Source organism: Symphalangus syndactylus, chromosome 16, assembly GCF_028878055.3.
Source record: "Symphalangus syndactylus isolate Jambi chromosome 16, NHGRI_mSymSyn1-v2.1_pri, whole genome shotgun sequence".
Classification (NCBI taxonomy): Eukaryota; Metazoa; Chordata; class Mammalia; order Primates; family Hylobatidae; genus Symphalangus; species Symphalangus syndactylus.
In genome coordinates this window covers 17,798,611-17,821,080 of record NC_072438.2, presented here as the reverse complement: position 1 = coordinate 17,821,080, position 22,470 = coordinate 17,798,611, and the positions used below count along the sequence as shown (strand labels likewise).

Below are 22,470 nucleotides of genomic sequence, written 5' to 3'. Positions count from 1 at the left end.
CGGGTGTGGTGGCTCCCGCCTGTAATCCCAGCACCTGAGGCCGAGGTGGGTGGATCGCCTGAAGTCAGGAGTTTGAGACCAGCCTGACCAACATGGTGAAACCCCGTCTCTACTAAAAATACAAAAAATTAGCTGGGCGTGGAGGTGGGCGCCTGTAATCTCAGCTACTCGGGAGGCTGAGGCAGGAGAATCACTTGAAACCAAAACTAGGAGGCAGAGGTTGCAGTGAGCCAAGATCGCACCATTGCACTCCAGCCTGGGAGACAAGAATGAAACTCCATCTCAAAAAAAGAAGAATTAATGAGATTGCTCTGCACAAATCCTCATGTGGCATATGATACGGGATGAGTTCGAGTAAATGAGCATTTTTTACACTCAAGATGTAAGCATGGTGGTTTCATTATTAGAGATGAGAGAACCAAATTCAGAAATGTTTAATCATTTACTTAAAATCACACAAGTGGGACTCATACCCAAGCCCTTTTCTTCCTGGTCTGATGTTCATTCCTTGTTGTCTGAAATGTCAAATCATTTTACCAGAATAGCAGGGGAGAGAGGGACAGAAAGTTGCTTAAATTATTGATTTTGTTTTGGCAGCCTCTCATCCTGCAGGAGGGGCTTGCAGTAACAAAGCCCTGGCACCTTTGAGTTTGTTTCCAGTCCATTTTTTAAATCTTCATTCCCTTTAGCTCTTGTTGAAAATGGCTTCCTGCCACTTCGCACAGAAAAATCTCTTTCATGAAATACCAAAACCAAACAAAAAACAGGCCTTTGAAATGCTGTTTGGCCTCCTCCTAAGAGCTAACATTTGCCAGTTGTAAATTAACATTCCTTTCGCTTCTTTCAATAGAAAATCAATCAGGGCCCTAAAATCCCTGCACATCTGTATTTAATCCACAAATAATTCAACAATGTTCTATCTTAATGGGGTATTGTGAGAAAAGCATAAATGTCATCAACTTCTTTTACGTGGAAAGAACAATAGGGCATGAACTTGTTTGTGCTTCTGATGTCCTTTGGAAATGGATTCCCAAGGACCAGGAGTGTTCTCCCCACCAACGGTGCACAGTGCCACAGCAAGGACAGTCAAATGAGAGTTGGGAGACCTGGACTTCAGTTCACACCACTTTGCTGGGGTACTTGGGCAAGTCCCTCAGGGCCTCAATTTCCGCATCTGCACAATATGGGGAGTGGTCAACATGATTTCTGAAGTCTCTAGCCAGATTTCAAATTTGCTTACAGCACACAGAAAATTGCTAAAGAGAAAAAACCACAGTGGCCGTTTCTGTTCAGGCTGCAAAATCTTGTGCACTATTTACATATTTAGGTATGAACTGTCTCAAAGGGTCTTTCATTAAAAAATGACCAACATGGAGAAACCCTGTCTCTACTAAAAATACAAAATTAGCCAGGCATGGTAGCGCATGCCTGTAATTCCAGCTACTCCAGAGGCTGAGGCAGGAGAATGGCTTGAACCCAGGAGGCAGAAGTTGCTGTGAGCTGAGATCGCGCCATTGCACTCCAGCCTGGGCAACAAGAGTGAAACCCCGTCTCAAAAAAAAAAAAGAGGATGTAGGCTACAGCCATATACCCTGAACATGCCCTATCTCATCTGATCTTGGAAGCTAAAAAGGGTCAGACCTGGTTAGTACTTGGATGGGAGAAAATGAAGGTGGAGATAGTTCTTTGTGAAGACACATATGTGTACTTATTTGTGCACTTGTGTGCTCGCAATTGCATCTTGCGCACATGTGTATTGTGGAGGCATCTGTGTGCCTGTGGAATGTGTGTACATAAGTACCTGATGTGTGTTTGGCTGCAGAGGCACAGAAGGTCAGCAACAGCAGGTGGCTGCATGCAGGGACACTAATAATTACTCATTTTATACAAACTGTTTAGCAACAACGTTAGCTATTCTACTGCTGACTTTATGAACAGAGAAAATGTGGCCAGACACAATGGCTCCTACCTGTAATCCTAGCACTTTGTGGGGGCTGAGGCAGAAGAATTCCTTGAGCTCAGGAGTTTGAGACCAACCTGGGTGACGTAGTGCAACCTTGTCTCTAATAAAAATTAAAAAAATATATATATATCCAGGTGTGGTGGTGCATGCCTATAATCCCAGCTACTTGGGAGGCTGTAGCAGGAGGATCACCAGGGCCCAAGAGTTTAAGGCTACAGTGAACCATGATTGCTCCACTTCACTCTAGCCTGGATGACAGAGCAAGACCCTGTCCCCCTGCCACAAAAAAGAAAAGAAAAGAAAAGATAAAAGAAACATAGAATAGAAAACATCTCCTGGTTTGCATCCTGGAATAGAGAAATGAGCACAGGCTTTCAAATCAAACAGTAGTGATTCATATCCTGCCCCTGGCACTCACCCAGCATCTCTGAACCTGAATATTTTCATCCAGGTTGACTTAAGGATGAAATGGAAAAAGGTTTACAAAGTATCTGGGGTATAGTGAAGGATTCAATAAATGTTCTCTCCTTTTTCTTCTATATTAGTTATTTATTGCTAAGTAACAAATTAACCCAGAACTTAGCGGCTTAAAACAGCAAGTGTTTTTCTGATAGTATCTATGAGTCAGGAGCCCAGGCAAAGCTTTGCTGGGTCTTCTGGCTCACAGTCTCCCAAACGCTGCAATCAAGGAGTAATATAAGGCTATGGTCTCATCTGAAGGCTCAACTGAGGGACGCTTCCTTTCCAAGCTTACTCGTGATTATTAGCAGGTTCAGGTTTGGGCTGGCTCTTGGTCAGACACTCCTCCAACCTCCAGTTTCTTGCTACTGGGCCTCTTCATAGCACACCCACAATGTGGCTGCTGGCTTCCATCAGAACAAGAAGGCAAGAGAGCAAGAGAGGGTGAGCAGGATGGAAGTCATTGTCTTCTTGTAACTTCTCAAGGTGCTGTTCATCAGTTTCACCATATTGTGTTTGTTAGGAGCAAGACATTAGGTTCAGCCAAGATGTAAGGGAGTGGAGAGGCTCATACAAGGGCATGAATACCAGGAGGCATAGATCACTGGAGGCCATCTTAGGGGCTGCCGGGAAGCCTGTCCTCCAGCCCCTAGTGATTCACATCCTCCACCCCATGCAAAATACGCTCGTGTCCTCCCAAGATCCCTAAAAATATCCTCCCCCTTCAGCATCAACTAAAGTTCAGAATCTCATCAAATCAGGTATTGGGGTGGGGACTTCTTGAGAATGACTAATCACATGCAGCTCCTAGAGTACAGTTCCTCTCGATCTGAGAGCCTGTGAAACTAGAGAGACACAGTATCTGCTTCCATACGCCTAGCATTAAATGGTGTAACAGGCATGGGTTAGCTCTATATCTGTCTCCTTTTTCTCTAGATGTTTAATGAGACAAGTATTTAAATTTTGTATTCCACTAATTTGTTCATTCAACAAATACTTACTAGGTACTGACTATAGACTCCTTATTTATTTTGCATTCCCATTTTGCCAACAAGGAATCTGAGAATCAGAGGCAAAATATTACAGCTTGGCCCACTGAATTATTTTTTCTTCTCTAAAAGGACCTCTAGGGTTCTCCATCAATGAGGCCTTTCTAGTGACAGCTGCAGTGAGGTTTGAGTTTAGCTATTTAGACCATTAACCACAAAGACTATACATTCAAATTCTTTTATGTGGCAGAATATCTAAGAATAATTCAAGCTAATAAAAGATCTAGAGAATAATTAGATGTATTCATTGTTAATAAGAGCCCATTTAATATTGTAGCAAAGGCAAGATGAGGGCAGGATCAAGGCAGATAAATTTCAAACATGCCTAATGATAGTGTAGACCAATGGTGTTTTTCAATTGTGGCTATATACATTCTAACACATTCAATTTTTTTTTAAAAAGTGAAGCTTAGGCCCTATTCCTTAGAAATTCAGATTTAACTAATTTGGAGTGGGCCCCAGACATCAATATTTTAACTTTCAAATGGTTCTAGGACAGACAGGTTTAGGGGCTACGGAGAGACCCAGAATGGCAAGTATTTAGAATATTCACACGTCCCCCACCTCCCAAACTCCTAATGGAAACCATTTATTAACCAGGCCCCTCAATGTCATTGATTGGAATGCAATTTTGTAGTCCTTCTCATCCCAGGACTCCAGGCAGCCCCTACCCATGAAGCCAAGTTGACATATGAACGAGGGCATATGTGTTAGCCCTGACAAGCCATACTGGGCATGCTTTCCCAAATCTACAAATTATCAAGGGTGTAGAAAAATAGAGCAGCCTCCATGCTGAGCAGATCTCACTCATGTAGACAACAGGGGTCTAATTACCCATTGGAAAGGGCCATTGGAAGAGCTCAGGAAGAGGTCCAAGATGGAGAGGGAATTTACAACCAAGTCTGATAATGGTTTCAGAACCTCAAAATACTTCACCTGGAGAGGACCCATGGGCAATATACACGAAGGAGCTCTCCTGTTCCTGAGTCCCTCCAAAGAGTTGTGTAAAGCCCAAAAGGGGGGTTCTCCAGGAGTAGATGCTCTTGAAGTCCCACTTCTATCACTTACTAGAAGCATAACCTGGCTTGCTATTGAACCTCTCTCGGCCTCGTTTTCCTCCTCTTTCAAATGAGGACAATGGTGCCTATGTCCTCCTCTTTCAAATGAGGACAATGGTGCCTATGTCCTCCTCTTTCAAATGAGGACAATGGTGCCTATGTCACAAGAATATTGCAACGATTGCATGAGAAGATGTATACAAAGCACCTCACCCAATATATATTCAGCAAATGCTGGTTGTTACCTTTATTCTGTCATTGTTGGTGGAGTGCTGGTACTCTCAGTTCACTAAGAGTTTTCAGGACAGGAATGGTCTTAGAAGAGAATCAGAACAATGTTCTCAGTGTTTTCCCTGGAACTGGCATTGTATTATTAATATCCTACAAATGGGAGACAGGTATCCCCTGGTCTCATACCTGGAATATAAAAATGGTACTTCATTAACAGCGTCAAAGCAAAAGTCTGATGGCTCTGCCTGCTCTTGTGAGTAGGGGTACTCATATTCCCTTTAAGCCCTTCCCCCGAATTAGCCTAGAGGCCCAGGGGGTTCCACATGGGCTCAACATTCTCCACTTAACTCTCCCCTCATATCAACAACTTCCTCCTATCAAGCTTGACATCTTGTCCTGTTTCTTCCTATTCTAGGTATAGGCAAGTCTAGTTTGCTCTTTAGCTACTCTATCCCTCTCCTGCATATTGACTCTTAAATTCTTGATCCCTAGTAGCTTCCCACACTGCCTGTAAAATGGAGTGCAGAACCACTACATAGAAACAGGAAGGTTCTGCCCTGTACTCTCAACTCTTAAGGACACAGTCACTAGAAGACCATTTTTAAATTCTTATTGTGTAATGCCCTTACACATTCCACATGCATCATAGCACATAACCCTACAATAAACTACAAGGTAAGCAACTAACTATTCCCTTTTTAATATTTTTTAAAACCTAGGAAGGTAACTTAATCTCTTTGACTTCCAGGTCTCATGAACTAGAACATTAGAGAATTAAGATTTGAACCAGAGGTGATGGTTTTTGAAATATGTCTGCTAGATATCAAAACGAATACATGGGATTTGATATATGTACATAGGTAGGCATAGAAATAGATAGAGATGCTCACGGATATGTGTATATGCACATATGAATATGTGTGCATGTATATACATGTATCCATTTCCCTACTCTGTCTTTTAAGAGGATATAGAAACAATATCACCCCAGTAACAATAAACACCCTAGTGCCCACATCTTGATTTCTCCGTACCATTTTCTACTAGAAGGAACCCTGGTCTCCTTGGAGAAATGGCTGATTCCAAGGCTTGGACAGGGAATACACAAGATGATTCTGACATATCTCATGTTGAAAAGTAACAAACTACTCAAAGAATAATGACAGCATGTCAAAAGGCCACAAGAACCAACTTAAAGGGCTCCCACTAACCAAATCTAGGGCAACCTAAATATCATGATAAGTATGGATACTCTCAGTTCACTGAGAGATTTGAGGTCAGGGACAGTCTTAGAAGACAATAGAAAACAGTGTTCTGAGTGTTGCCCCTAGACTGAGCATTGTGTTAATATCATAGAAATGGGACACGTGTGTCCCCAGGTCCCATACCTGGAATGTCAAAATAGTATCCATTAACAGCGTCAAGTAAAAGGTTATAACCTATTATAAAAACTAGAAACCCGGGCTGGGCATGGTGACTCAAGCCTGTAAATCCCAGCACTTTGGGAGGCTGAGGCAGGAGGTCTGTTTGAGCCCAGGAGCTTGAGACCAGCCTGGGCAACATAGGGAGGCCTCGTCTCTACAAAAAAAAAAAAAAATTACCTGGGCATGGTGGCATATGCCTGTGATCCCAGCTACTTGGGAGGCTGAGGTGGGAGGATCACTTCGGCCCTGGAGTCAAGGTTGCAGTGATCTGTGATCATGCCACTGCTCTCCAGCCTAGACAACAGAGTGAGACCCTGTCTCAAAAACAAACAAACAGAAAACTAGAAAACCAAGATTCTACGCTGATGTCAATAAATATATAAACAAATGTTCTTCCTTACAGTAGAAAAGCAACAATACTTTTAGAAAGATTATGGAATTTTTTTAAAAAACACCATTTGACAACCACAGTAATAACTGATTCAGGGAAGGGCCACTAATAAATGCTAAAACCAATGGATGCAAGTTTGAGAAATAATAGGATATCTTCATAGTCTCAAAGTATTTCTCCAAAGGAAATACATATTAATTATAAAGAGTAAAATGGTGGACAGTACCGTAACCCCATGAGCACAGTTAACATTGCTAGTAATGGGACTAATTAACAGCACCTGCCCCTCATGCCATGAGCTGCAGGAACTCAGCATGGCATGTGTGATATTCCTGCCCAGCATTCATGACAGAATCTAATCATGGAAAACCACCAAAAAACCCGAGTTGAAGGACAATTCTACCAAGTAACTGGCCAGGTAATCTTCACAAAGGTCCGTGTCATGAAAGACAAAGCAGCAGAAACTTTCAAATTATAGGGGACAGCTAAATGCAACACATGGTCTTGGATTGTTTTGTTATAAAGGACATTATCGTGAAGTCTGAATAAAGTGTGTAGATGAGATGAGAGAATTCCGTGTTTTTAGGAAATATGCAACAAAATATTCAAGAGTAAATGGGCATCACATCTTAGATGACTCAGAAGAAAAAGGGAAGAATAGAGATAAGTGATACAGTGAAACCCTGATGTTTGGGGGATCTGGGTAAACAATATTTAGAAATTCTTTGTACCATGTTGCAAGGTCTCTGTAAGTCTGAAACTATGTGAGAACAAGTGTTTAAAAATAAAGCATAAAATGTAAAACATCTCTTCTGCAAATTCTTTAGCACTCCTCCCATGAAGAGGTAAAGTCTAATCACCTCCCCTTGAATATGATTTGGACTTAATGACTCACTTCTAACCTATCAATATGGTGTATGGATGCCTAATTATAAGAGAAGATTCAGCATGTATCAGAACAAGGAAGTTCTGGGGCATGTGTTTTGTGTAATACACACTCTGTGTGGTTCGTGTGCCCATTGCTCAGATAAAGAAGCTGGAGCTCAGAAAGGTGACCAAATTTGGATGACTAATAAATGGTGGAGCCAAACTTCAAACCCAGGGCAGTGGAGCCTGCAATCCCAGGCAGGTGGCCTTGTGGACAGGGAGCTGGGACCTGGAGTCTGCCTGCCTGGCCAAGGCCTCTCGAGTGCTGCAACATGGGTATTTGGGGCTGGATAATTCTCTGTGCACCATAAGTTGTTTAGCAACATCTTTGGCCTCTACCCACAAGATGGCAGGAGCACCTGACACCCAGTTGTGACAACCAAAAATGTCTCCAGACATTGCCAAATATCTGTGGGGGTGCAGGGTGCAAAGTTCCCTCAATTAAGAACCACTGACCTAGGGTGAACCCTGGTTCCACTACTTACTTGTCACATGACCTTGGACAAACAACCTTGTCCTCAAGGTCCTCTGTGCCCCCATGTCCTCATCTGTAAAATGGAAAAATAATAACATGTGAGGTTAATGTGAGGAATAAATAAGAATCCAGGAAAGCATTTGGCCCATCATGTAAGAGCTACTTTGCCCATAACCCTAGGGTGCCTTCCCTCCAAACACAAAGCTGTGCACAGAGTAGGTACACAATGAAGATCTGCTGTTGTAGAGCTGTGGGGATGAGTCAATTAACCATTTCAGTAATAAATGAACAGAAAACTGAATATCTTGATCTGTGCACTAGTGCATCTGCTGACTGAAGACGTCCTGGCATCTTCTCTCACCATCAAAGAGCAGTTAGGATTAAAGACTCCATGGCCAGGCTACCTGGGTTCAAGCTGAGCTCTGCCACTCAGGAGCTCTGTGACCACAGGCTGGTTATTTAGCCTGCCAATGCCTTCATTTCCTTACCTGTAAAATGGGGTAATGAAAGTGTTTACCTCACAGGGCAGTGAGAGTCAAATGAGTTAATACATGTATTGTACCCAGCACACGCTGGGTCTCCATCATGCCTGCTGCAATTGCTGCTACAGCAGTTAACATTAATCCTATCACGCTCCTCTTTTATAGCCCTCCAGCCACACTCCTCCGAGGGCACCAGGAACAATCCCATTTCCAAGCCTTTGCACTTGCCACTCCCTCTGCCTGGATTACTCTCCTTCCCAGACATTAGCAGCCCTCCAACCCTTACTTCATCAAGGTCTCTCTTCAGGTGGCTCTTTGGAAAGTCCTCCCCTGACCACCATAAGTGAAACAGCAGCTTCACCACCCTACTCACCCTAGGTTTTTTGCAACATAGCAATTACCCCTGCCTGGCATTATCTATCCTGGTCAGTACAGCACAGTGCAATGCAGTGCGGTATAGTACAGATCTCTTTAATGGCTTATCTCTCCCCTGACTCAATAAATGTACCAAGACAGCAGAGAATTTGATTGACAACTATATTCCCAGCATCTAGAACAATGCCTAGAGCATAGTACACAATTATAATGAATGGTGAGTGATATTTTACAGAAGGAAATTCCAAAGTCCTCACATAATCCATTTTCCATAACATAGAACATTTAAACTGGAGCCTAGCACAGTGTTTTTCACAAAAGATTTTGTTTATAGCAACCCTTGCTTTAGAACAGAATATTGTAAAGACTTCCAGATCAGTTAGATTTGAGTTTCTTAAGTCATGACTGTGGACTCCAGAGAAACAGTAACAGGAATTCCACCAAACAAGGTTCACAAGGTGAACGGCATTGGGAAATGATACAGAATCTTCTCTCACTGGAGGATGCATCATGCACAGGAGAAGCTCTAAGAAGTCCTATCGAGAAAACATGTGTTGAACCTGGGTTTGCTGAACCACAGACCCCATCCATTAACATCTGCATCACAAAGCACAATTGGGTAAACAGTGATCTAGTTGAAGTCTTTCCATTTATAGACACAGACAGAAAATTGAGGCCCAGAAAGGTTAATTGACTCACTCAAGGTCATGCGACTATCTCCTGATCCTAGAGCTGTGTGCTTTTCACTGCCCCTAATGTTGCCTAATGGTTCGCTTAGCTATCCATTCACAGGAGGTCAGAAACTTAACACGGACCTCAGATTCCAGTATCATTTTGACTAAATTATATATAAAAATTGATGTACTGAATAGGATTTCCTTTCAATCTCACTGTTCCAGAAATAGTCATTCATTCAACAAATATTTATTAAGCACGATGTGCCAGGAACTGCACATTTTGCAGTGATCAAGATACGGCTGCACAGAAGACTGACAATAAAATTAGCCTTAAAGAGAACAAAATTGATTGAACTGTCCTTGATAAAACTGCTTCAAAGCAGGGACTTGCAAGAAATTGCATATTCACATTTCATTTGCTTCCATTAATAGTGCTCACATTTAGATCTGATGGTAATAATATGCTCTCAACTGGTGTGGGTCTGGAATAAAACACTTCCCTTGACTGTGCACACTGCAGAGAGGAAAAACAAAATGATTGGAGTCAGCTGGGCTTTTCTATTGAGCACCTTGACCTACAGATTTTCCAATTTCAAGTTCATTCACATTTCATCTCTGGCTTCTACATTTTAGTTAAAAAGCATTTCCCTATTTGCTATTGTCCACTAAGGAAAATGCCTATTTAAAAATAGGGTTTCTTTTTTAAAGCATCTTGATTCACACATTTCAAAGCTCTTCAGAAAACACAATTTCTCAAAAGCCATGTCATTCTAAAACATGCTACAGATTTCAGATGGAGAATGATTCAAGGTATTATTCTACATGATCTTTTCAATAAACTGATCCCATCTGTCTAGGAATAAGGAGAGTTGTCTTATGTTACTTCAAAAAAGATTCCAAATGAGAAAAAAAAAAAAAAATCCGGGCTTGAGAAGATCTAATGCCGCGCCATTGAAGCCAGGTTTCAGCACAGACCCAACATGGGTATAAGTAATAAAAAGAAACCTGAGAAAACAGAAGCTCCTCAAGGTCCTTTGCCCTGGTGTATCTTTAAGGCCAAACTGTAAAGAGATTAAGCATGTACTTCCAGATCCAGCAAATATCTTCTTTGCATTTTAAGGATGCACTCATCATTTCTTCAGAAGCAATCCTGAAACCCAATATAGCAAAGCAAAGATAGTCACCCCATAATACAAATAATCTGTGTTTATTAGACACCAGAATAAATCAGGGAGACTTCTTAAGCTATGGTAAAGAGGTCCCCACCAGCACAGAGAGAAGTAATGACATAAGCACAAAGCCACGGGAATCCAGACCCAGGAAAGCTGTGCTCCCACCGCATCACTGCACACACACACAACCTGCTGTTTAAAAATCAATTCAAACACAAACAAGTGACTGAACAAGCCATTTGTTTAAAAAGGGAGGGGAGAGCATATTTTTTAAGGACCAAGTATCACTTTTTTTTTAAGGACCCAGCACCATACTCTCTTCTCTCATAGGATCATTGGTCCATCTCTGGTAGGCTGGGTATATTTGACTGAGTTTATTGCAACTGCTTCTGCTAATTCTTTGAACTACCAATCAATGGGGTGAGGTTTCTAAGCACACGAGCTACTACACAAAAACACATGATAAAGGGAGCAGCACTGGAAAGGCATGTATTTGCGTGTGTGTGCATGCTTGTCAATATCTGTGCGGTTATGCGGATCCATGAGGGGGTTTCTTAATGCAGTTTAATGGAATCCATTTGGGGTGAAAGGTGTTATTTTGTCTAAAGAAATCTCCCCCTCGCAGTCTAGCTCCCAGACAGACTCTGCAACAGGGTCACCATCTGGGGACGTCTGATAGATCTGGGACATGCGATCGAAAGGACCCTCCTCCTCCTCATCGTTGTCCACCTCCCGGTTGCCGGGGGTAGCGGCGTTGGGCATCATGTGGATGTAGGCAGCTGCGATTTCCTTGTGGAAGACGGTGTCTTGGTTGTAGGAGACGAGCTCATTGCTGATGTTCACCGTCTCCACCGGCGTGCGGGAGCAGACGTGGCTGCACCCCAGCAGCTGGGCAAACACCTTCCGGAAGTCGGCGTTGCAGGCATAGATGACGGGGTTGAGTGAGGAGTTAGCCCAGCCAAACCAGACAAAGACGTCGAAGGTGGTCTCGCTGACGCAGGGGAAGCCGGCCGGAGGGCCTTCGGGGTGTCCACTGCAGAAAGGGACCATGCAGTTAAGGATGAAGAACGGCAGCCAGCAACACACGAAGACCCCCATGATCACCGACAGGGTCTTGAGAACCTTGGTCTCCTTCTTGATGGAAGCGCGCAGGCTGGTGTCCGGCGCGCAGGCTCCGCTGCTCCGGCAGCTCTGAGCGTGCTCTGCGGCCCTCTCCAGGGAGGAAATCCTGCGGATCTGCACCTGGGCGATGCGGTAGATGCGCGTGTAGGTCACGATCATGATGGCCACGGGGATGTAGAAGCTGATGAGCGAGGAAGAGATGGCGTAGGTTCGATTCAGGCTGGAGTCACAGTTCTCTGCCCTCACGTCGGGCTCCCAAATGTCCTCCTCCCAAGGCGTCCAGTTGGCCAGGTTGTTTGGCAGGTCCAGCCCGCCCCAAGAGGCCACCTGGTCCCTGTGCCAGTTGAGCTGGACCGGAATGAAGGAGATGAGGATGGACAAGGTCCATGCCAGGCCGACCATGACTAAGGCCATGCGCTGGGTCATCTTGCGCTCGTAGCGGAAGGGCCTGGAGATGGCCCAGTAGCGGTCCACGCTGATGACGCACAGGTTCAGGATGGAGGCGGTGGAGCACATGATGTCGAAGGCCACCCAGACGTCGCAGAACGCTCCAAAGGGCCAGTAACCGGCCACCTCGGCGACTGCCTTCCAGGGCATGACCAGCAGCGCCACGAAGAGGTCTGACACGGCCAGAGACACGATGAAGACGTTGGTCATCTTGGCGCGCAGGTGGCGGCTCCGCACGATGGCTGCGCACACCAGCGCGTTGCCCAGCAGGGTCCAGATGATGAGTAGGGTCAGCAGACAGGCGGTGACCACCTGCGCGGGCCCCAGTGGCGGTGCCCCCGCCGAGCCCCCCACCGCGTTCCCCTGAGCCAGCTGCTGGTATAGCGCGAACTGCCCCGGGTACGCGGTGCCGTTGCTTCCTGGCGGCAGCATTTCGGGCTGGGCTGCAGGGGCGGTCTGTGCGCGGTCCCACCTTCAGCCCTGCGACCCCCAGGCAGCCCCATCGGGCACCCCGAGGATGCGCCCCCTCAGCCAAGGGACCCTCGAGCCCCAGAGGGCGCTCACCATGAGCTGCGCCGGGCCCCGGAGCGCGCGGGGACTTCTCTTGCCTCCTGAAGCGCCTCTGGCTCGGTGGCCGTGGTGCGCCCCTCCAGTCTCCGCGATGGGGACAGGAAGCGGCTGGTGCCCGCTGACAGCCAGGGCTGTTCTCGGGAGTCTGCAGCGGGCCGGACGGCAGCGGCAGCGGCTGTGTCTGGTTCGGAGCGAGAGAAGAGAGCAAGCCGCCACTGAGGGGCTGGGGCAGGCAGTCGCGGGCGCCGGGCTGGCACTGCGGCGCTGCCGCTGTCCCTGGCCGCTCCCGGGCCCCGCGTCCCGCCCCCCGCGCCTCCGCGCTCGACTCCCGCCCCACCTGTGCCTTGGCCCCCTGGCTCACCGCGCTCAGAGCGCCAGAGTGTAGGGGCAATCCCGCAGGTCCAAGGGGCGCCCCAGCGCCAGACCCTAGCCCCGGGCCGGGGAAAATTCTCCCCGGGAAGACCGAATGGTGCTTGGTGCAGCCCTGGAGCCCTAGCCCTGGAGCCCTAGCCCTGGAGCCCTAGCCCTGGAGCCCTAGCCCTGGCCACGCTTGGGGAACAAGAGGTGGGGTAGGGATGAGGACGTGAGGGCCTCGGGAGGGGGAAAGAGCATTTGAAGGGTAAGCGGGGCGGCCTTGGATTACCCACAGACCTGAGTCCCAATCCGGACTTTATTCCTGGCTCTGCAACTTTAAGGGCCCTACATAACTTTACCCGGCCTTCGTCTCCTTCTCCACAGCGTGGGATAATGATTCCCACTCCTAGAACAGTGTCAGAACTCAGGGAAGCCGTCTAGGATGAGGTGTCCAGTAGACAGTGTCTCCTAGGAACAGGCTCCCGCTTCCCCCAGCCCCTCCCTCAACACCCTGAGTCTGGGGCTTCATCTGACCTCCTAGGAGACTGTCCTTTTCCCCACCACCGCCCCCAGTCCTTGAGCGATTTTTTCCTTTGGGGAATAATTTGGAATGAACCCAGAAGACAAGAGGAGGAAGAGAGCGCCCCCCCCCGCCCCCCGCCCCGCCAGAGAAGCCTCTTCTTTGCAGGGCACTTTTACAGTCGTTCTCTTTTTCAACCTTGAGAGGGATGGATAAATAGCTCAGTGTTTAACAGAAAAGGAACTGACCGAGCCCAAAACCCAAACTGAAAAAAAAGAATGAAGGACAACAATAAAGAGAGAAAACAGTGTGCCTGAGCTCTGAGTGCACCTCCCAGCTGACAAGCTGCATTTGTGAAGTGCTTCGGCCTCTGCTGGGGTTAAGCTCAGCTGAAGGCAGCTGGGAGAGAAAGGGATGCGACAGCAGCCAGCTGCACAGCTCCGGCTGCGACCTGCTGGCCCAGACACCTGCAGCATGGTGAGGTCTAGAAACAGACTGGACTTTCTCCTCCCTTCCTAGTCTCCCCCTCTACCAAACGCACCTGCACCCTGGACCAACACCTGCAAGTGGCCCAGCTTCTCAGACTTAGGCTGCTCAGCCTACGCACTCCCTTCCCCCAACCTCTTTCCCCTTCAGTGCTTTCTGCCACTGGAGAGGGCAAGACCATCTGTCCAGGTGCCTAAACCTGAAACTGAAGGGCCATCCTCACCTCCGGTCTCTCCTCATCTTCTAGGAGCTGGACCACTCCTCTGGCCATGGACATCCCTGTCCAGAATTGTGCCTCCTCCACCCTGTGGCATTCTCCTGGCTTCTAGGCTCTGCCCTGACCCTCTGTCTTCCCAGCAGGCAGTGATCTTTCCTGAATGTGACTATGCTTCTGTCACTCCCCTGATGAAACACCCTCAGTGTGTTTCATGATCAGCTCCCTGTGGCCCCTGTTCCTGGCCAGGCATGCAAGGTCTTTTCCTCATATTGCCCTTGTCTTTGTCCGCAGCTCCTGCTTCTTCTCCTTTCACCACTCCGCATATAGCCTGGATTCAAGCTGCTGCTACCACCATCACCGCCAAAAAAGAACACCCATTGCAAACGGTCATGTGGTACTTCCTCAACCTGGAATGACCTTCCCCACCCTTTTCTCCTGGAGAACACCAAGTCATGATGTCACACAAGAACTTGGATTTTGGAGACACGAGTTTGAATTCCAGTTACTCATTCTTTTATTCAGTAAATATTTAACAAGTACTGACATGTCCCAGATGTTGTTTTACTCACTGGTTATACAATGGGAAGGAGAGAGAGAGAGAGAGAGACACTATTTTAAAAGCTTGAAGTCTAGGCTGTGCACGGTGGCTCATGCCTGTAATCCCAGCACTTTGGGAGGCTGAGGTGGGTGGATCACGAGGTCAGGAGATTGAGACCATCCTGGCTAACACAGTGAAACTCCCTCTCTACTAAAAATACAAAAAATTAGCTGAGCATGGTGGCAGGCGCCTGTAGTCCCAGCTACTTGGGAGGCTGAGGCAGGAGAATGGCGTGAACCCAGGAGGCGGAGCTTGTAGTGAGCCGAGATCACACCACTGCACTCCAGCCTGGGCGACAAAGCCAGACTCCATCTCAAAAAAAAAAAAAAAAAAAAAAAAAAAGGCATAAAGTCTAGATAGACTTTAACCCAGGAATAATCCAAAGAAATGCACAATTATAAATGTGACAAGGGCTGTGAAGGGAAAATTCACAGCCTTATCGAAGTGTACAGTAGTTGGGGAGGTTGGCTAAGACAAGATGTTTAGGGAAGGCTTTCCTGGGGAAATTTCTCTTTGGGTTGAATCACAGTTAAGTAGGCAAAGGGGAAGACAGAGGGAAGGGGAGTATGGCAGGCAGGAAGAATAGGCACTTACTAGCTTTGGGATATTGGGCAGGTCGCTTTATCTCTCTGAGCTTCAGTTTTCTCATCTGGGAAATGAGTTAATAATAGTCATTTAGAAAGTGTGATGAGACCAGCCAGGTGTGGTGGCTCATGCCTGTAATCCCAGCACTTTGGGAGGCCAAGGCAGGTAGATCATAAAGTCAGGAGATTGAGACCATCCTGGCCAACATGATGAAACCCCGTCTCTACTAAAAATACAAAAATTACCCAGGCATGGTGGCGTGCGGGAGGCAGAGGTTGCAGTGAGCCAAGATCGCACCACTGCACTCCAGCCTGGGTGACAGAGCGAGACTCCATCTCAAAAAAAAAAAAAAAAAAGAAACTGTGATGAGACCAAAACAATTAATGCACGAGTGTTCTGAACCTCCTCCTTTCTCCCTCTGCTGTATCTGTGCAGTTTCTTGACCTGGGCTGCGTTCCAAAGAGGATTCCAGCTTGGCTTTTGTGATAGAGAATGGATACATTATTAGACCTGAAAAGCCAGAGGAGGGAGGAATGGTCCCAAAAGGAAGAGACTGTGCTTGTCTTCACTATAAAGAGCAGAGAAGTGGGGAGAGGTACTGACAGCTGTGGGTGGAGTTTTACAGGGAAGATTGCGTGAAAGAGGTGGGGGAACTGGGATCTGGGGGAATGTGGACAGGAGAGTAAAAGGGAATTCTAGAGAACAATCCCTACTGACTTCACACAACTTAAGAAATGCAAGTAAAAGGCCAGGCACGGTGGCCCACACCTGTAATCCCAGCACTTTGGGAGGCTGAGGCAGGTGGATCACTTGAAGTCAGGAGTTCGAGAAAAGCCTGGCCAACATGGTGAAACCCCGTCTCTACTAAAAATGCAAAAATTAGCCAGGCGTGGTGGCATGTGCCTGTAATCCCAGCTACAGAAAGAGAGAGAGGTGGCTGAGGCAGGATAATTACTCAAACCCAGGAGCTGGAGGTTGCAGTGAGCCGAGATCGCACCACTGCACTCCAGTCTGCTGGACAACAGAGCAAGACTCGGGGAGGTGTGGGGGGAAGGAAAGAAGGAAGGAAGGAAGGAAGGAAGGAAGGAAGGAAGGAAGGAAGGAAGGAAGGAAGGAAGGAAGGAAAATAGAAACAGAAATGCAAGTAAAGAATTTCAGTTTGAAAATTGCCTTTTGTCTACTGAACATGAGACTGCTTGGAGACTGGGCAACATGGATTTTTATAAGTTGTACAAAGCACTTAGCAATGTTCGAACCTCTCCATCCCGCAGAGCCAGCTCAATCACTTCTCCGGAAAGACTTACTGAGTTCTCCACACTGAACAGGTGTCCTGTGCTCCAGGAGAGCCCTGAGCTGGCTCCTAGTGCAGCCGTTATGACCCTGGACTGCACCATCTTTCACATCACCGCCTGGCCCTCTAGAATCTCAGCTTGTTAAATCAAGAAACTGTGTCTTGTTCACGTCTGAATTCCCCAAGCGAACACAGTGAGTGGGTGCTTGACAAATCTTTGTTGGTAATGAGCAAAAAAGGGGATTCCATGCCCGACGCCATGAAATCAATGCACAGAAGATTCAATCAACCAAGAAAGGTGCACAGACACTGGCCACACACACTGACATTTGTTTTCAGATGTTCCAGTCCCCCTGACTTCCACCAATCCATTCATTCATTCCACAAGCATTTTTGCTGGAGTGGAAGCAGGGCCATACAGAGTGTGTAAGTCACAGATAGGGTGGGTTTGTATAATGAGTATAAAAAACTTCTAGCAGAAGATGATAAAGTATATCAAGAAAAGGCTCTCTGCAAGATCACACCACTGCACTCCAGCCTGGGTAACAGAGGGAGATTCCATCTAAAAAAAAAAAAAAAAAAAAACAAGGACGGGGGCAAGGGAGCTCTTTTTTTCTAATTAGCACAAGATTGCCATTTCAGCTAGGGATTCTGCTGCAACCATCTCCCAGACCCTATTCTAGGGCCCGGGGATAGAAACAAAATCAAAAACATATACCTTGTCTTTCTTGGGCTTATATTATTGAGGAGAGAGAAATAAATAATTTCAAAATAAACAATGTCATACAGTGCTAAGTGCTATAAATAAAATCAAACAGAATAACAAAAGAGGGAGTAGCTAGACTGGAGGGAAAAGCTGCTTCAGAATGAGTTGTCAAGGAAGCCTCTTTGCAATCAGAAAGGTGAGAAGGATTTAGTCAGGCAAATATCAGGAGTAAATTATTCTCGGAGGAAAGTAAGCCCACGCAAAGGCCCTGGGGCAGAGCGAGCTTATTTGATAAAGAGGTAAAAGGGTCAGGATATCTGTAACAATAGTGGCCAAGGGAGGGAGAGGTATGAGACAGAGGAGGTGAGCCCTGTTGCCATGGTGAGAGCATGAGGATTTATTCTAAGTTCCAGATACCTGGAGTTAAAGTCCCCTGAACTGGACGATGACTACAAGCCTTCATATCTCAATGCTACAGTCTTTAAGCCCCTGTTATAAGAGCTCAGAGGCTTCAGAGATGACAGGAAACACCAGAACGCTATGGTGGAGCATATCTAGGTGCCTTCTCCCGACTCAGACCCTTTGACTGTAAAAAGACACAGGTATCAAGGCTGGGATCCACGAAACTCTACCAAATACTGCACAGACACCAACCAATGACAGCAGGTGCTGCCTGTCACCCTGGAGCACCAGGCAGGGTTCCAAAGCACCCTTGCTGCGCCGGCCTCTGATTGCTGGTTATAGGGAGGTCTGGGGTAGTCCCAGAAGCTGGGATGTCCAAGGTAGCTGGGGTCAGGCAGGAGGCTCAGGGCAGTGGCAGGAAAATATTTTCCTCCCTAATAGAGCCACAGCGGGGTATCCAGGCTGAATATCAGTGGCGAGAAAGACCATGGCACAGCACCAAGACCTGCAGAACAAACTTTGTTGGAGCTGAATCCAGAAAAACAATCTTCTTCTAGACCACTCTCCTGCCCCTCATTTAATTATTGTGCTTTTGGGTGCACTTGGACTACTCTGAAACATTCAGAACTCTGTCAAAAAAAAAAAAGAAAGACCTCTTTCCTCAGCACCTATCCCACTTGGGCATCAGTCTTGGCTTCCTCTCTACTTGCTTTCACTTGCTCCTTGTGGCAGAGATGGCCCCCAGCAGATCCCTTCCCTTGGGTTCCTTGCTGTCAAGTGGAGGCTAGGGAGCGAGATTATGGCCAATAGAATGTGGGCGGAAGTGATGTGAACCACAGATCTGAGCCTGAGGAACATCCCACAGGACCCTGAGCTCTTCCTCCGGCTGCTGCAGTAGCCTTGGAAGTCACGTGTGTTCTAGAAGTGTAGCTACAGATGGAGAAGGCCCATGTGCTAGCTAGTCTCCAAAGATGGTGTATTAGGCCATTCTTGCATTGCTATAAAGAAATATCTGAGACAAGGTAATTTATAAAGAAAAGAGTTTGAATTGGCTCATGGTTTTGCAGGCTTTACAAGAAGCATAGTGCTGGCATCTGCTTGGCTTCTAAGGAGGCCTAGGAAGCTTACAATCATGAGCAGGCACATCACGTGGCCAAAGCTGGAACAAGCAAGAGAGAGTCGGTGGGTGTGGGGAGGGACATGACACACATTTTTAAATAACCAGATCTCACAAGAACTCACTCTCTCGAAGACAGCACCAAGCCATGAGGGATCTACCCCCATGGTCAAAACAACACCCACCAGGCCCCAATTCCAGCACTGGAGATTGCAATTTAACATGAAATCTGGGTGGAGATAAATATCCAAATTATATCAGAGGGCCTTCCCTGGAAGCAGACCTCCTGGTTTCCAGGTCCCCTTTCTTGCTGCTTCTGGGCTGGCCTCCTGGGAAGCCAAGACTGCAGTGACTCTGATGCTGCATGGGGTCTGAGGCTCGGCCATGAGGGGGCTCGCAGCTGCCACTTTGGTCTTTTGGAAACTTTGCTCAAGAGAGTCTCCCCATTGGGCCCCAGCCACCATGCTGTGAGAAGTGAGGGTCATGTGGAGAGGCCACATGGAGATTTTCTGGTCTAGAGCACAACTGAGCTCCCAGAAAACAGCCAGCATCAATGGCTGGCCATGTGAGCCGGCTGGCATGGACATTCCAGACCAGTCTGTCCTTCTGTCACCTTAGCTACAGGGAAGGCCCATGACCCCAGAAGTGCCCATCATTATGCTGAATTCCCCGGCCTCAGTGGTCCACCGAGGTGTGGAAGCATGTCTCGCAAGGGTCAGATGGAGTTCTGGCCTGGATTGATGTGTAGATGCTGGAGAGAGAAGCTGGGTTTCTTTTGGCTGGGGTGGCTCTGCTGGGGTGGCTCTGCTGGGGTGGCTCTGCTGGGATGTGGTGGGCCTTGGGTTTCCAGGTGGTCATTTTCCTTATTTGCAGTAGAAGGAATGAGGCCCATATAGAGAATAGAGCAAATTAAAGGGAGAGAAAGAGAAAGAAGTAGAGAGAGAGGAAGAAAGAGAAAAAGAAGGAAAAAGAAGAACGGAGGGAAGGAGGAGAGGAAAGAAAAAGAGAAGGAAAATGAGAAGGAGGAGAGGAAGAGGAAAGAGAGAGAGAAAATGATTTCTTTGAACCTCAGAATTCAGGCATACCATGGTCTTTGCAGTTACAAAAGTCAATAAGTCACCCTTTAGCTGAAACATGTCTAAGTGGAGTTTCAGTTGTTACAACTGACAAAGCCCTGCCTAGCACAAGGAATAAACAATGTTCAGCAGTGGCATGAGAACAAGGGACAGCCTGTTTGGTGGGCAGCACGGCAAATGGCTGTCCGGAAAAGATGACGCTTGGGCTGGAGGGCAAAGTGGACTTCAGCAGCATGCAGGGTGGAAGTACGACCCTAACAGAAGGAACAGCACGGGCAAAGGCTCAGAGGCAGGAAGCTTTGCATGTGAAAACTTTACATTTTCAGAACACTAAACATTCTCCCTGTTATCCAAAACACTGAGTTTCTCATCATTTTTTGGCCAGGTGTGGTGGCTCACTCCCTTAATCCCAGCACTTTGGAGGCCAAAGTGGATAGATCGCCTGAGGTCAGAAGCTCGAGACCAGCCTGACCAACATGGCAAAACCCCATCTCTACTGAAAATACAAAAATTAGCTGGGTGAGGTGGCAGACACCTGTAATCCCAGCTACTCGGGAGGCTGAGGGAGAAGAATCACTTGAACCGGGAGGCAGAGGTTACAGTGAGCCGAGATCGTGCCACTGCACTCCAGCCTGGGAGACGAGACAGAGCAAGACTATCTAAAAAAAAAAAAAAAAAAAGACTGAGTTTCTCATCATTTTTTGAAACTGAGAGTTTTCTCTGTATCAATAAGACCTTATGATGCAAAATATAATATAATACGCAGCTAGGTCTCCACAGCCTTCAGTCTTTCCCGGGGAGGGCTCCATGAGCTGCTTGTCTGGTGGGGATGGTGGTTTTCAGTAAGTAGTGGGTGTCCTGTCTTACCCGGGCTCTTTCCCACAAAGAGCTGGGCAGAATTAAAAACTACTGGAAACCAAGATCTCTCTCTGACTCTGATGTGTCAGAGCTCAGCCTCATCAGCACAGGCTCTAATCAGCTAAGCAGCTAATAAACTCCTGCCTCATTTCATCCAGCCAGAGCCCTGATCTCAGGGGATGATAACGAGGAAATGATCCTTTCACATGCCTGGCTCCTGCAAAATTGTGCTAAGAGGATTTTCCTCAAACATTTTAGCACAGAGCGAGTTTTCCTAATCCAGTTAGCAAATATTCTTCTATTTGAACTCACTGACCCTCCTTTTTCTGAAGATGTATTTTAAATTGGATTTGCTTCACTGACACAAATGGAAAACTTGATAAGAAAATCGGTGGGATTTTGCTGCACCAACTACTGGTATCAAAAGACTGAACTCTGTATTATAGCAACAAAAGCTCTGTTCTGTGGCTACAGGATACACGCTGAGCTCCCAGCCACCAGCCCTGCCAATGTGCTCAGCTTGGCACAGGGCAGGGAGCAGGGTAGAGGGGAGGGGATGGGGAGGGGCAGGTGGAAAGGCCCAGGTGATAAGCCAGCCACATCACCTCAAGCACAGGACCCCTGATGGTGGCCTTAGAGCCTCCTCTTGAAATCCAAAGCTCAGTCCCTCTCCCCAGTTCAGGAGCAAGGGGTTTCCGGCAGGTTAAAATGGCTAACTCAGGAGCTTGCCACCTTTGAAAGGCAGCACTGTGTAAACAGAGGCAGAAGGATGGGCTTACAAGACAGTCCTGGGTTCAAATCCTTCTCTGCCTTACCAGCTCTAGAACTTTAAGCAAGTGACATAACCTCTCTAAGCCTCAGTTGCCTCATCTTTAAAATGACTTCCCTAATCCTTACTATGAAGAGATATCATGGATAAATGAGATGCTGTACATACGAAAGGGCAAGTCCCTGTATTGGTCAAGTTTTTTTACAGCATTGCTGCATAACACACAGCCCCAGGGTCCCAGCAGCTTAAAACAAGTGTTTATTTCTTGCTAATAATTTGCAGTCAGCTGGGAAGCCTTGCCTCGGACTGGGGGCCAGGCTCTGTTTGCTTCTGTGTGTCTCATTCACAGGCCGGTGGTTCCCTGGAGCTTGCTCTTCTCATTGTGCAGGGGTGAGGTCAATGCGGCCACCCAACACCACATTCAGTTAGAGCCTCCGGTGAGACCAGGCGTGCACTAACTCTGCTCATGCATCTCTAGCCAAAGCTGGTCATGTGCACAGCAAGAAATCTGCTCTGTCCTGTCCACATGGAAGTCGCAGGAATGTGGAAAGGCCAGGAAGGATTGAGAGCCAATAATACATCTTGACAATCCACAATAGATGGAAGCTATTATTGATTCATTATCTCAAAATGGCTCCACCAGCCAACCCCTTCTATCCATCCTCAGTG

The 22,470-nt window shown here is 47.0% G+C and overlaps 2 protein-coding genes across 3 annotated transcripts in view; one reads left to right on the top strand and one right to left on the bottom strand.

Annotated features, from left to right (window-relative positions):
• The window catches only part of SLC2A9 (solute carrier family 2 member 9), a 254,664-nt gene extending 239,756 nt beyond the window's left edge, over positions 1-14,908 (top strand). The window contains exon 13 of one of the 2 annotated variants that reach the window (XM_063619385.1): positions 14,691-14,908. In XM_063619385.1, the coding sequence (XP_063475455.1) occupies positions 14,691-14,815 (125 nt within the window). In that variant the 3' untranslated portion in view covers positions 14,816-14,908. The remainder of the gene's footprint in view (positions 1-14,690) is intronic. The other variant, XM_063619388.1, reaches the window with a different exon arrangement.
• DRD5 (dopamine receptor D5) lies at positions 10,703-14,477 on the bottom strand. The gene is made up of 2 exons (XM_055245475.2): positions 14,406-14,477; positions 10,703-13,003 (listed from the first exon to the last, which is right to left on the bottom strand). The coding sequence occupies exon 2, from the start codon at positions 12,682-12,684 to the stop codon at positions 11,248-11,250; it is 1,437 nt and encodes a 478-aa protein (XP_055101450.1). The 5' UTR covers positions 12,685-13,003; positions 14,406-14,477; the 3' UTR covers positions 10,703-11,247.
• Positions 14,909-22,470: the final 7,562 nt, after the last annotated feature.

What these genes read in the sequence shown, in the direction of transcription:
- DRD5 (XM_055245475.2), bottom strand. Translation starts at nt 12,684, where the DNA reads ATGCTGCCGCCAGGAAGCAACGGCACCGCGTACCCGGGGCAGTTCGCG.